The 12,413-nt window shown below is 45.6% G+C and overlaps 1 protein-coding gene across 6 annotated transcripts in view; it reads right to left on the bottom strand.

The window, feature by feature from the left end:
- Ano6 (anoctamin 6) overlaps positions 1–12,413 on the bottom strand; it is a 178,997-nt gene that overhangs the window by 28,810 nt on the left and 137,774 nt on the right. For all 6 annotated transcript variants that reach the window (XM_021216888.1, XM_021216889.1, XM_029547923.1 and 3 more), the window contains 2 exons: positions 4,161–4,303; positions 2,527–2,604 (listed from right to left, as the gene is read on the bottom strand). In XM_021216888.1, coding sequence (XP_021072547.1) covers positions 2,527–2,604; positions 4,161–4,303 — 221 coding nt within the window. The remainder of the gene's footprint in view (positions 1–2,526; positions 2,605–4,160; positions 4,304–12,413) is intronic.

Genomic DNA, 12,413 nt, shown 5'->3' with positions numbered 1-12,413 from the left:
GTAGGCAGTGTTAGAAGGCTGAGATACCACACAGGCTGAAAGAGCAAAAATTTGTTCTAGATTAAGCCAACGGGAGGGGAAAGTGTGGGCATGAGACACAGACCTCCAATGCTCTGCTTCTCACTGGCCTGCCCCGCCCTTGGCTTGGGTAACAGATTGTGGTACCTTCCAGGGCTGTTACAAAACCTGCTAGGTCTCCATGACCGGCTGTGGGGTTTGCTTGGTTGGTCTTCTTGGAGCCGGGCACACTCACCCCCTCAGGTTCATCTTTTTCTGACTCTGGCATATTTCAGATCAAGCTGTAGTGCTGCGTGCTCACTGTAGAGAGCTCCACAGTGGACTGACATAGATCCCTTCCCCCTCTAGGAGAGAAGCTGGCCTTTCCTCTGTGGAGCCAATCTCTCCTAAACCCTCAGCGTACTGGGTACCTACTGGATATTTAAGTTGTAGTTACCAGACCTCACCAAAATTATATCCCAGACCTGGAGTTGACTTTCAGGAACTGATAAACCCAACTTCACTATCATATACACTAAAGGGAAATTGGCTTTATCACCTCCAATTAAAAACAAAAACAAAGACAAGCCTTTTAATTATTAAGAGTATATCAAGAGAATAGGTAAGATAACTATGAAAGCAAAGCTATTTCAGAATTATGCCTTATTTGCTCATTAAAAGCCACTTCTCGTATCATTTGTATCTTTCCCTTGAACTCATCATAAACCTTACGAATATCACATGTCACGGATATTCCATGAGCAAACCTGTGTAAGGATATGCAGCCTCCCACTGTCTGGCCATGCCTTCCACTGTCTGGCCATGCCTTCCACTGTCTGGCTGAGTCTGAAGTAGGCCATTTTAGGCTGTGGTGTTCAAGTGTGGATAGGCCTATGTGTGAGCACATGTGTTATAAAATGTTATAATGTCTGTGAAAACATTCTTGCCTCTGCATAACACCTATCCCGTTCATGACAAGATCTTGCTATGTGGCCCAAGAGGACTTCGAACAAACCATCCTGTCCTGGTTCTGCGAAAACTGGCATGACCGATCAGTGCGGCCACTCTGGACTTTGAGGTGGTTCTTGATGGACAGTTTGTAAAAGCTACATTAAGCTAACACACACAAATCTTTCTGAGTCACCTGCTTTCTGGGAAAGATGGAGAAACAAAATCACCTGCTCTAGTGGGAAAGGCTGACAGGGCAGCCTGTCACCTTGACATGGCACCCCCAGGAGGCAGAGAGCTGAATCTCACAATAAGCATGGATCTCGTCCTACCAGGTTCAGGATGTTTTCCTATATGGGCCACTGTGGTTTTTCTTGGTTGGTGCATACGTGTGCTGTCACCTGCCTACTGAGCTCCTGCAGCTGTGGGGACTCCATCCTAAGGTATCCGTCCTTGTGTCGCGTCCTGTGTGTTTATATTTCTTCGGGTATTTTGTTTATAGTCCGTGTGTCAAAATCCGACTTTTCTTAAATGTCTTCTGCTGCTAGTGGAGTTTAGAAAAGTCGCTTTAGACCCAGAGAGTACCTTCACTCATTTTTGTTTTGAATTGATGGCTTGCGGTTAAAAAGGTATTTTGGCATTTATTACAGCATGCCGTCCAAAGTACGACCATGACCTTCCTTTCCCCAGCAACCAGCAAGTGTTTCCAGTGTTCATTAACTCGCTCTGGATCTACAAGTCTTCATTCCTGATGCATTAAACCCCTGCCTCAGAGCCTAGATCTGGCTGCCAAGTCACATTCTTTAATCTCTTTAGTCCCAAGCCAAACAAAGCTTTCATTAAATTGTACTACTAATAGTTTAGTTAGTTAGTTAGTTAGTTTTGTTTTGTTTTTGAGATAGGGTTTCTCTTTGTATATTCCTAGCTGTCCTAGAACTTGCTCTGTGGACCAGGCTGGCCTTGAACTCACAGTAATCTACCTGCCTCTGCCTCCTGAGTGCTGGGATTAAAGGTGTACACCACCACCATTGAGCTAATATGTTTTTATTAATAACAAACAGAACTAGTTTGTAAAGTCTGATGGTTTCAGCAATTTTTTTTCTCATCTAAAATCAGATTTTAAAACCTCTTTTCCTTTCTTTCGTTTTTATTCTTTCTTCTTTGGCGTATCTTTTTGGTATGGAAAGTCCTAAGATTTAAACATTAACTAATTAACATTAGTTGTTGCTATTGCAATTTCTTAGAGCTCTTACCGCCTCCTACTTGGGTTCTTCAGTAATGGCCAGAAACCCCTGACCTGCTGACAAGAACTGAGTGAAGGAACAAAAGAGCCACAATGGGCAATGGAGAAGGAACCCTAACCTGGCAATACTCCATGTGACAGCCAGGGAGCGCTCCAGAGCCATCTCTCTCTGGGACCATGTAGCAACCACACCTTTCTAGAGGAGACCATGTAGGCACCATACCAGGCTGGCACTTCCCTCAGTATTTTAAAGGAGATAGTAAAAAAAAAAATGTATCATGTAGTAACAACAACAACAACAAAAATGAAACAATTACTCAAACACGGCAGCTTCTTACCCAGAAGAAGACAGCGCTGGCACACAGGGTGATCCGGATACACTTCCCACAGGTGGTGAATGGGATGCGTTCCTCCTCCTGGTGAATAGAAACGGCTGGTCAAGGGGGCAGCACCGACAGAGCTGCTGATATCTCTGGGTGTGTCAACAGATCTTAGACTTAAAAACAAACAGACCCTAGCTTGCCGGCATACTGAGTTTCCATCTTATAGTTTACCAAGAGAGAAAGACAAGACTCTTCCTGATTTCCTCGGAAGAACAGCCAGAGGTGGAGCACCAGCTGTGTCCCTTAGCTGGCGCTCACTCTGTGCCAGGTCCCCCAAGTGACCTTCAGACGCACCCCTCTCCCCAGTCCTCAGTCTAGCAACCTTGACACTCTATCACGTCCATTTTACAGATGAGGGGGACAGAGGCGCAGACCCAGGACCGGTCAGTCCACAAGCTGCTGTGTTAGGACAACACAGGACTCTGCTCTCTAACCCAGGAGGATGTGCAAGGCAACAAAGGGGGAACAAGGAATAAAGAACAGTGAGATTTCATTTGGAAATTTTATCAAACAGCATTTCACGGGGGGAGGGGGAGAGGTTAGTTCATTAGCTGACCATTTTAAATGGCCAGACCACCTCCCCTCTGGTTCTCTGAAGGCTTTGTCATTGTGTGAGTTACAGATTTCATACTGGAGTATCCTAGGTACTGCTCTGTCCTCTCTAGCAATCAGCAGTCATTATTCAGGATGGGGGCTCCCTGCATCCCAAATGGTACCTGCTATGTATGCTATTTATAAGATGAGGATGCTCAGGTATCCTCCCCATCCCTTATAGCACCCACATTCTGAAAATCTTGGGGGGGGGCTAACTTAGAAAACTACAGTTGGGTACATTGCAGACACTCGGTAAAAGAATTTTCCTTCCAGGAGCGATGGCTCCTATTCAAAACCTTCTGTGGGAACAGATTCCCACACTGATGTCTAAGAACACCTCTGTTGACAGAAATACTGCAAACACCCAGAAATCACCTATTAGGGATTTGGGGGTATAGGGGGAGATTTCTTCTTCTGGCAGCAGTAGTTACAACAGGCAGACTCTTCCAGTGACAGATGCCTCATACAATGCTGGCACACAGTAGGACCATATGCATTCCTGTCCTTCAAACCCTTCTGACTTTAGGATAAGAGTCACAGGATTTGTGTGTGTGTGTACGTGTGTATGTACAGACCAACCAGTACCTGGGCCAGTGACTGAGACTGAGCACAGACAGAGGGGCAGCTGGGCTAGCCCAGGATGAAAACTGGCTGCAAGGAAGCTGCCTGTGATGACGGAAACTCATCTGTACATGCCAACATGGCTTCCATAAACAACCACGCCCTTCTCACTCTCTAAAATATACCCATTTTACTGTTACTGCAAGAGAGGGACAACGATCTCCTACGTACACTGTCCTAAGCAGGGTCCAGACACATCTGGAATACTCAGCACCTCACTGGTGCCATAATGGGCACAGGCACCTACATTGTTCAAGCCCTATGATGGCCTGGTGGGTCGTGTTGTGAGCCACTGCAGAGAGAGCAGTTCACTGCATCACTATGTTGAGAACCTGCAGGCAGAGCACTGCACCGCAGCAGAACAGACAACGTACCTGAGTGATCTCGTTTATCACCACGTGATTGCACTGGGCCTCATACTCCGGCCGGGCCTGTTCCTCTTGTTGTAGCTCAACAGTGTCCCATTCATACTCAAGTTCTGCCTGGCGTCGCTTCCAAAACTCCAAAAACAATGTAACTGACAGGAGAGAAGAGGACAGTGGGGCTCTTTAAGGTTGGTGTCAGACTCCATGCTGGGAATTATCACTCCTCTTTGTGGTGAGTGCAGTCTATTTATAGGAGATACTAACATTTAAAAGGCAGGAAGTGATTTTCTCTTTTTTTTTTTTCTTTAAATGAAAATGTTAGTAATTTGCAAACACTGTAAAACATGATGTTCTGAGGCGGGCCACAGGGAGGGTCAGAAGGCAAGTGTGTATGTCAGACACAAAGCTTGTAACCCACACTTCGTCAACTGAACACCCAAGTAATTCCCTATTCAAGATTGGTTCATAGTTCAGCTTCTCCTCATGTCCTCTGTACTCCTCTTTCTCCCTCCCCCTGGGACTGGGCTAGAAAGAACACTCTAGTGCCCTCTAAATAAGCTAAAACAATATTTTTCAGAAAACCCATCTCTTTCTCAATTTTGTACAAACACGAAGCAATTAGGCATCTTTATTTTTCATAATATGTAATTAAAACAAAACAAAACAAAACCAAAAAACCCCTAAAACTGTCAAATGTTAATTGGAGATACAGCTTCCAGGTCAGTTTCCTAGGCTCTTTTAATTAGTGCACTGTCTCTAGCCCTTCTTACATAAACATTCTGACATTACCGTGCTTCTGTTCACAATTACTGTTCAAGTGTCCACTACATGCTGAGAACAAGAAAGAGAAAAAGGGAGTCCGAGATGCATGGAGATGGGAGGCGCGGCAGAGCGAGCAAGAAACAGACGGTGCTGGACACGACCAACAGACCAGTGGCTCTCAGCCTGGGGGGGTCACACCCCTGCAGGGGTCTCATAACAGATATCCAGCACATCAGGTACTTACATTATGATTCATAAAAGTAGCAAAATTATGAGGTAGCAACAAGATAATTTTATGGTATGAGAAACTATATATATATATATATATATATATATATATGTCGCAGTATCTGGAAGGTTGAGAACGCTACAATAGACTTCCAGACCTCCAGGGACAGACTTCCAGAGGAGGGGGCCATGTGAGGTCTTGGGATGACTGACATGATCAGCTGACCATGTCAAGGAAGCTAGGGCACCAGGTGCTTTCCAGCCAGGTTCTGATTGCAGCTTTAAGATGAGGAAGATGGGCCAGCCAAGTGACAGACCTGCAGGAGGGTGACTTACAAAGAATAGTATAGACCCCGAAAGGAGCCAGGGGTTTAACAAAGTTTGGGAGGGGGCACTGGTGGTGGTCTTGTGTGAATGCACACACAGGGAACCTACATTGTAGGTAACACCAGATCAGGATGCATGTGTGAAGGACGTTGAAGCAGACAGGACAGATGCAAGGTGTACTGAAGGGGCTGGAAGAGGTCAAGAACGTAGGCCAGGCTTCTACTTTGAGCAGAGTACTTGATTCTAGTGTAGTGTAGGAGCAGCACATGGGGAAGAAGATATTGGGTCTGTGTGTGTGTGTTGAATGAGAATGATCCCCTAGGCTCATACATTTGAATAATTGTTTCCTACTTGGTGGAACTGTTTGGGAAGGATTAGGAGGTGTGGCCTTATTAGAGGAGGTGTGCCAGTAGAGCTAGTCTTTCTCAGTAAGCTCTGTCTTTCTCTCTCTCTCTCTCTCTCTCTCTCTCTCTCTCTCTCTCTCTCTCTCTCTCTCTCCTCACCACCTTGACCCTCTAAAACAGTGAGCACAAGTGAAACACTCTTCTAAGTTGCCTGGGTCATGGTGTTTTATCACAGCAATAGAAAAGTAACTAAGTCAGCCAGTGATAATAGTTGCCCATGGGCAGGTGTCTAGTCTAGAGGACTGGGACGACCCAGCCAAGTCAGGAGTCCTCAGTGTTGACTAAATGAGGTGTGTACAGTGGCAGATCTCACCTGGGCTGCACATAAGAGGCAATTAGGAGGGTGGTGGTGGTGGCGGCTTTAAAAGAGTCCTGAGCACAGGCCCCAGCCCTGAGAGTCTTTCTGGCTTAACAGGTCTGGAAGGAGGGATGTTTACTGTTGTTCTTTTTATTCTTGTTTTCCAATCCTCGGTAAGGGTTGAGAGCTGGCTCTGCAGGGCACAGCAGGGAGCCTGAGGCTTGGAAGAAAGGGAGGATGCTGGAGAAGGGGCATGGATTCCGAAGGGTGAAGCCAACGGAAAGGCTCAAGCACCCAGTTCCCAGTCTGGCTTGCATTGACTACTTCACCAAGAAGTTAGTCGGTGGTAGAAACGGCCTGGGCGGTTAGAATCAGTTCACCCACTGAGGGTGAGGGCTGGTTCCACTGAGAAAACAGTCAGGCCTTCAGTGTCTTTGAGAGGAGGTGACTGCTTGTCACTGGATAAACACCTTCAGGATGTTAGGCTGTTGGGTGGCGTGGGCTGTGTCAAGGGACAGACATTTCCTAAGACGCTTGCCAGAGACTGTGAGGGTCAACCCTCTCAGGGTGACTATGGAACTAAAGCCCCTCGGTAAACATCCACACAGCCCCACGGAGCCCTACTTCAACTTACCCAAGTACTCTGCCAAGCATGCCCCGTGCCAGAAGTTGACTCCACTCTGTGTCCTAAGTCTGAGGTCATTCTAGTAAAGTGCGCTCTCTCACAAACAGTGCTTCGTTTCCCCCGTCAGCACCCTCTTCTCGTCAACACATGCAGCATGCATGCAAGTCTGATCTACATTTGCTTCTAGGCTTGCGGTCTGACATGCCTACACTGTCACTGTCATGGGGGCAGGAATGTCTTGTTCACGATGTACAACTGCAACTTGACAAATGCACTGATTGAATACATCGAAGGGAATGTGCCGGAAACTGGGTACCCTCCATCCTCAGCTTAAGGAACCAGTCGTCTGTGAGCTCCCAGCTAACACTGCCCCGCTCTCTGCTATGTCAGTTGACCTGGGCCACTGCTTTGTTTCATTGAGTTTTGTTTTGTTTAAAGATTTATTTATTTATTTTATGTATATGAGTACACTGTTGCTGTCTTCAGACACCCCAGAAGAGAGCATCGGATCCCATTACAGATGGTTGTTAGCTATCATGTGGTTGCTGGGACTTGAACTCAGGACCTCTAAAAGAGCAGTCAGTGCTCTTAACTGATGAGCCATCTCTCCAGGCCCCTTGTTTTGTTTTTTGTTTGTTTGTTTTTCTCCCCAATCTATTAATTTGCATCTCATTTAATTAATTAATTAATTAATTTCTAGCTACTGATTGGTGGATTCGCTTTTTGTTTTCCCAAGGCCTCGGGGTACCTTAAGTTACTTATTTGCAGCCTCTCTGCAGCCTCTCTTATATTTTAAATGTACGTACTTGCAACTATAAACGTCCTGACAACCGTTTTCATTGTACTGAACAGGTTTTGGTAGACTGTGTTTTAATTTTCATTTGAGTCTAGGAACTTTTTCGAGTTGTTTCTGGATTTCTTCAATGACCTCTTCATTCATCAATCAAAAGTGTGTTGTTTGATTTTCAAGAGTCTATCTTTTCAGTTTTTTAATTTATTTTCATTATTTTTAAAACTGTGCGTGCAGGTACCTGTGGAGGCCAGAGGTGCTATATCCTCTGGAGCCGGATTGATGAGTGAGTGGCCTACACCCAGGGGTGGGGACTCTCTGTGGCTCCTCTGCTAAGCCTTTGCTCTGGCCCACATCTTTTCTATGGTTATTCCAATCTTCTCAGACTTGTAGAGACTTACTTTGTGTCTTAGAATAGGATCTATCTTGGAGAAAGTTCCATGGATGCTAAAAGAAAGTATTTCTTTGCCCATCCCTACTTTTCTGAACCTTAAAACATAAACACATCAAAATATAATTGTCATGAAATTAAACATCTCTGCCTCTTTCTAAGAACCTTGCTGCAAATTTCTTTCTTTCTTTCTTTCTTTCTTTCTTTCTTTCTTTCTTTCTTTCTTTCTTTCTTTTTTTCTTTTGGTTTTTCGAGACAGGGTTTCTCTGTATAGCCCTGGCTGTCCTGGAACTCTGTAGACCAGGCTAGCCTCGAACTCAGAAATCCACCTGCCTCTGCCTCCCGAGGACTGGGATTAAAGGCGTACGCCACCACGCCCGGCTGCAAATTTCTTAATGAACGTTTTTTGTTGAGATCATTTTGTTTCTTGATACAGGGTCTCTCCATGTAGCCCTGGCTGTCCTCAAAAGCTCTATGTAGACCAGGTGGGCCTGAACCTCAGAGAAATCCACCTGCCTCTGCCTCCCAAGTGCTGGGATTAAAGGTGCAGGCCACCGTGCGTGGCTTATACTTTTATCTGTCACTGATTGAAGCCTGGGGAAAGCCAGGCTTTCTACGGAGGTCTTATTTTGTGCTTGTCACCTTCTGTCTGGGTGGTCACGGGCCGCTTGCCATTTTTCTCACTTTTAAAATCATGACCTGCACGCAGGCTCCGTGAAACAACTCTACCAGTCAAAGAGGATTCATGAAAATACCTTTACTCTCAAAAAGCAACATGAACAATCCTAACCGTCTCCTAAGGAGAAAGCAGCAGCTACCTAACCCGACTCCCTGACACGAAGGGTCGGAAGCTGCCTACTTCTCAGGCAGTTCACCCTTGGAAGTGACTGGATTTGAAGCGAACAAGTGACCGGGTAGAAAACACAGAGTTGTTAAGAGTTTCAACCCTGAAGGTAAGCCCCAAGGGGTTACAAGACTGGAGGGGGATTCTTCATTTTATTCACAGCCAAGAACTCTATGGGGTGCAGTTATCCAATGTTTGGTGTATTCCTGGGAGTTATCAGTACTCATATGCAGTGTGCCCCAAGTGGGAGGAACTGCTTGCTGTCCTGTATCATCTTTTGCTCCGTGTCTCTGCACTATAACTAGCTGGGCTCCACTGTACTTCAGGACCCAGGCAAACCACACACCAGGAGGCTCTAGGCCAGGGGCTCTCAATCTGTAGGTTGCAACCCCTTGGTGGGCGGGGTGGGGTGGTGGTGGTGGTGGTGAGAATGACACTTTCACAGGAGCTGCAAGACAGACATCCATATTACGATTTCTTAAAGTAGCAATTAAGTAATTTTCTGGTTGAGGGCCACCACATCTTGAAGAACTCTATTACAGGGTTTCAGCATTAGAAAGGTTGAGAACCACCGCTCTGGTCCACTAGATGCAGTTAAAATTCTGCCAGTACCCACCAAACATAACAAGAGATGAGGGGGGAGTTGCATGGATCTTATCTTAATTATGATAGCATTCTATCTAAAGAAAGTATGTATTGGATAAAGATGCCCAAACACAAAAAGAATTGATGCGGTATGGTGTTACATTCTGTAACATAAAAGGGCAAGACATAAACTCTGATAGGTGGATGCGTTCAGACTCTGCAATGAGTCTGGGATGTTTTAAAACTCTTCAGATGCCTTTACGTACAATGTTCTACAAGGTAAATCAGCTTTCTCGCCCCATTCCTCCTTTCTAACCCAGACTCTCTTACACTGGGGTACTAGAAATGACTTTTAAAATGCTCATTAGCCATGGCTGTGTGTCCCTGAAACAGAGACAGAAGCGAGAGCAGCGGGAACATCTCCAGTCTAAGGACCAGTTTCTTGATTCCCAAGTGTGGGTGCTGGGCTTTCTGACTCCATGGATCTTTGGATCCAGGAAGCTAGTGGTTTCCCAGAAATCACTAGATCTTGTTTAAAACTTGCCCTTAAATGTGATCACTGAGAAATGGTATTGTATGACCACGTGTCTAAGCCAGGGAAAGCCAGGGAAGGAGCAAGGAGCAATGAGGTCGGGATGTGTTCAGAATCTTTGTTTTAACCACAGCTTGTGCTTAGGATCCCATGAATCCTCCAAAGCTCCCAGGTTGGTGCAGCCTAAATGCGGGCTATTTCTAGGTACATATGTGATTAGTACCGTATAGGATGATAAAAGCTTTTCCGCCCTCAGTGTTTACCATTTCTATCTAGAGAACGGAGAATTAGTCAGTGCCAGATACACCGTGCAGGAGGAGACGCCACAGGATTGGCAGAGGTTAGCAATGACTTCAGAGCCTCCCGCCGCCTCGACTCTGCAATTTCAGACTTTCCGTAATGAGGTTCACAGCAGTAGTCCTCAGAAGGCAGAAGTAATGAGGAAACCGCTGTATAGCACTTAGAGAGTTCATCAGACAGATATCCTTAAAGATGTACATAGCAAAACGCAGAGACGCTTTCTGCATCCTAAAGTCAGGCAGGATTGACAGACAGCCTGATGCATGACAGTTCTACAGCCAGGGTGCAGTTAACGATCAGAGGGAGGAAACTTAGGGAAATTTGGGCTTTGTCCCTCCTGCATCAAAATTAATATATTTTTCCCCCTTTACTTAAAATGTCTTGTTAGAGCTGTAGAGATCACAAGCTGTGGCTCACAAACCATTAAGAGCGCTGACCTAAGTGTGTAGCTCCCTGGCTACTACTGGAGGAAGGTGATATATTTATAACAGTGGAGGGCAACACAGAGGATCCTAATACATAGTAGATCTGACCCAAAGCCTCACTCGTGGTAGGCATAGTAGGCAAGCGCCCTCCCACTGAGCTGCAGCCCCTGCCTGCTCTATGCTTCTGTGCCAAGCATCTCCCAGTGCGTACTTTCCAGTAAAACATGCCAAGTGTCTGAATGACAGGGCCTCTTACTGGGTAAGTGTGGTCACCGTAGATTTCGGTGTACCTGAACAGTATCCATGGGTTACAGTATCCATGGGTTAGTCCTCCCCCTCTCCCTCCCTCCCTCCCTCCCTCTCTCTCTCTCTCTCTCTCTCTCTCTCTCTCTCTCTCTCCCTCTTCCCCCCTCTCTCCCCCCTTTCTCAGAGGTGAGCTAGTTATTTATTTATTTATTTATTTATTTATTTATTTATTTATTTATTGTTTCTCTGTGTAGCCCTGGCTGTCTTGGAACTCACTCTGTAGACCAGGCTGGCCTTGAAGTTGGAGAACTCAGAGATCCACCTGCCTCTACCTCCTGAGTGCTGGGTTCAAAGGCATGTGCCAGCCACCACCACCCTGTAGAAGTTAGGCCCAGTTCTTACTCCCAGTCCCGTGATCCCAGAAATAAAGACTCAGACTCAAAAATATATTTATAAATACCTTGGCCATGTAGCTAGGATCTATTCTAACTAGATCATAACTAAAATAACCTAATTAATTTAACCTACATTCTGCCACATGGCTGGTTACCTGTGCTCAGGTACCCTGTACCTGTCTTGTCACATCTTCCCAGGCTGATCTTCTGCCTGCTCTATCCCAGAATTCTTTCTGCCTCCCAGATGTCCCTCCCACCTTCTATTTTCTGCCTAGGCCACAAGTGAGCAGATTTATTATTGACAGGTACAACATCCATCCAGACATAAGATTCTCTCTATACCACCCAGCACATGGGTGTCTCTTAAGGGTACAATGTACCATTCAGTGGCCCTTCACAGGTAAAGCTACCAACCGCCCTACAAGGTCCCCAATTCTCTGTGTGCACACACTAATGACTTGCCTTTCAAGCTGAGAGGTGTGGCTCTGTTCCTTTCCCCACACTTTCCTGTGACCTGACATTGCTGATCCCAACAGACATAACGCAACTGGAAGTTGAATGCATGTATCCCTGAAGATGGGAATTTTCCCTCTACATTAGAATATTTGTACCAATCAAACACTCAGACATCTGTTTTTAAATGAAATGCTTTCCTCACCACATTAACAATGCTACCCACATTAAAAAGGACGAACAACATCCAGTTTCTAGGCAGAGCTTACGTGTCAAGATCGCATCTTTTCTATTACAGAGAACTGGCTATTATTACCACAGTGAAATATACTTAAAAACTTTCCAATCCTATAGAAGTATAAAAAGAAGCAAGCACACGGATGTTCTCCTGTTCCTTCCCGCTGACCCTGCCCCAGGCTGAATCCCAACTGTGTGGACTGTTATAGTATAAGGGTAAGCATTCCTGATCTATCACCATGGAATACAGAAACATGCTGAGTGCTGACTTACACTAACACTGTGATTTTGGAGTCTTATAGATTTTGTATTTGGGGACTAAATACATTCCTGTGATTGTCTATTCAAAGGGGAGGGGAAGGGGCAGGGAAAAGAGGACGACGAAGAGGAGCTCTGGTCCTGAGCATTTGAGATGACAGA

The sequence above is a fragment of the Mus pahari genome, chromosome 17 (genome assembly GCF_900095145.1).
Source record: "Mus pahari chromosome 17, PAHARI_EIJ_v1.1, whole genome shotgun sequence".
In the NCBI taxonomy this organism is placed as follows: domain Eukaryota; kingdom Metazoa; phylum Chordata; class Mammalia; order Rodentia; family Muridae; genus Mus; species Mus pahari.
The sequence above is the reverse complement of the archived record's forward strand: the minus strand, read 5'-3'. Positions and strand labels throughout refer to the sequence as shown.